General features: G+C 43.2%; 1 protein-coding gene across 1 annotated transcript; it reads right to left on the bottom strand.

The window, feature by feature from the left end:
* Window positions 1–691: 691 nt before the first annotated feature.
* LOC132043708 (uncharacterized) lies at window positions 692–1251 on the bottom strand (the record flags this gene model as incomplete). The annotated part of the gene is made up of 2 exons (XM_059434171.1): window positions 692–975; window positions 1161–1251. Coding segments are annotated over 2 exons (375 nt in total), but the record flags the coding sequence as incomplete, so codon positions are not given.
* Window positions 1252–1548: the final 297 nt, after the last annotated feature.

Here is a 1548-nt window from a genome sequence, read left to right as displayed (position 1 = left end):
CTCTCATATTGACAAGTCTGTACAACTTCTTATCCACGCTTTTACCCTCTAATTCTACATATAAGAGTTCGAAAAATGCCATTTTCATTGCCGTAATCGCTAACTTCACTTCCTTCTTCGTCATCTTATACCCTTCCCTATTCGTCCTTACTTTCCACCCACTTCGCATACGCCATCTTTTTTCATCTCCGCCTTTTTCTCCATTCCACCACCAGTCCCTTGATACCCACCAAATTCTCCCACACCAGCACCTCTTTAGTCGCTTCCCAACAACCAGACATATCCCTACGGTGTTTGCATCTCTATCGCTTCCCCAGGCCCCCAAAGCCATCAACTTCTCCCCCATCTCTTGTGCACTGGCCACAGTCAAGCTACCCCGTTTGATCCTAGGCTGGTGACCTACAACCTTTTCTTTTTCTTTCTCTTGATCTCCAAATCCATCGCCAAGAGCTTATGTTAGGTCCTCAGAATATCCTTGCAATCTTTAAATAATCCTTTATCATCCTTTCTGAGGAGCAAATAGTCTATTTGAGTCTTAGCCCTCGAACTACTAAAAGTTACTAAGTGCTCCTCCCTCTTCGGGAAACTCAAATTAGCTACCACCAACCCAAAAGCTCTTGAACAGTCCAAAAGCAAGGCTACTCCTACATTCGTATCCCTAATACCAAAGCCTCCATGCGCATCATCAGCCCTAAGGGATTAACCCAATGTGCCCATTAAAATCTCTTCCTATGAAAAGCTTCTCAGCGAGTGGTATAGCCCTCAACACCTTGTCCAAGACATCCCAAAAGTGCTTTTTGTCCTCTTCATCCAAGCCCTCTTGCAGCGCGTAAGTAATAACAATGTTCAAAGTGGACCCTCGAATAATTAACTTAATCGCCATAATCCTGTCGTTGACCCTCTTAAGCTCAACCACTTGACCCCTTAGCTCCGAATCTACTAAAATGCCAACGCCATTCCTATATGTCGATCTTCCTGAGAACCATAAATTACATCCGTCCACCTCCCACGCCCTAGTTCCTACCCATTTGGTTTCCTAGACATAAGCTATCTTAGTCCTCTTCTTCTTGAGAATCTTCACTAGCTCTATGGATTTCCCGGTAAAGTCCCTATGTTCCAAGACCCTACTCTCAACCTAGAATCATCCTTAACCTTCTTACCACCTTTGACCCTTACCCCCATTCCTGTCCCCAATCGAGAACATGACCCTAGTCTACCATTGTTCACTAGAGCCACTACAATAAAAACAACCTAAACAAGGGTTAAACTAGGAAAAGCAAGCAAGAACATTTGGGGACACATATCATTTTACAAGTTCTATATAACCTAGCCGCCTATAGGGTTACATCTAATGAAAGGTTAATTCCTATAAGAAGATAAGTAAACCCTTTTACTTAGTTTTACCGGCTCAGCTAGATTACGAACCTTGCTGAACTCGAGAGTGAACTACTGCGAGTTTCAAACCCTCGTGTAATGAGCCTTAGTTGTATCAACACAAAGTGGTAGTGTTAGAATAACATGAAATTGGTTCTGACAGGGAAGATTGTC

The sequence above is a fragment of the Lycium ferocissimum genome, unplaced genomic scaffold, assembly GCF_029784015.1.
Source record: "Lycium ferocissimum isolate CSIRO_LF1 unplaced genomic scaffold, AGI_CSIRO_Lferr_CH_V1 ctg27512, whole genome shotgun sequence".
Taxonomy (NCBI): domain Eukaryota; kingdom Viridiplantae; phylum Streptophyta; class Magnoliopsida; order Solanales; family Solanaceae; genus Lycium; species Lycium ferocissimum.
This window is presented reverse-complemented; position numbering and strand designations above follow the sequence as displayed.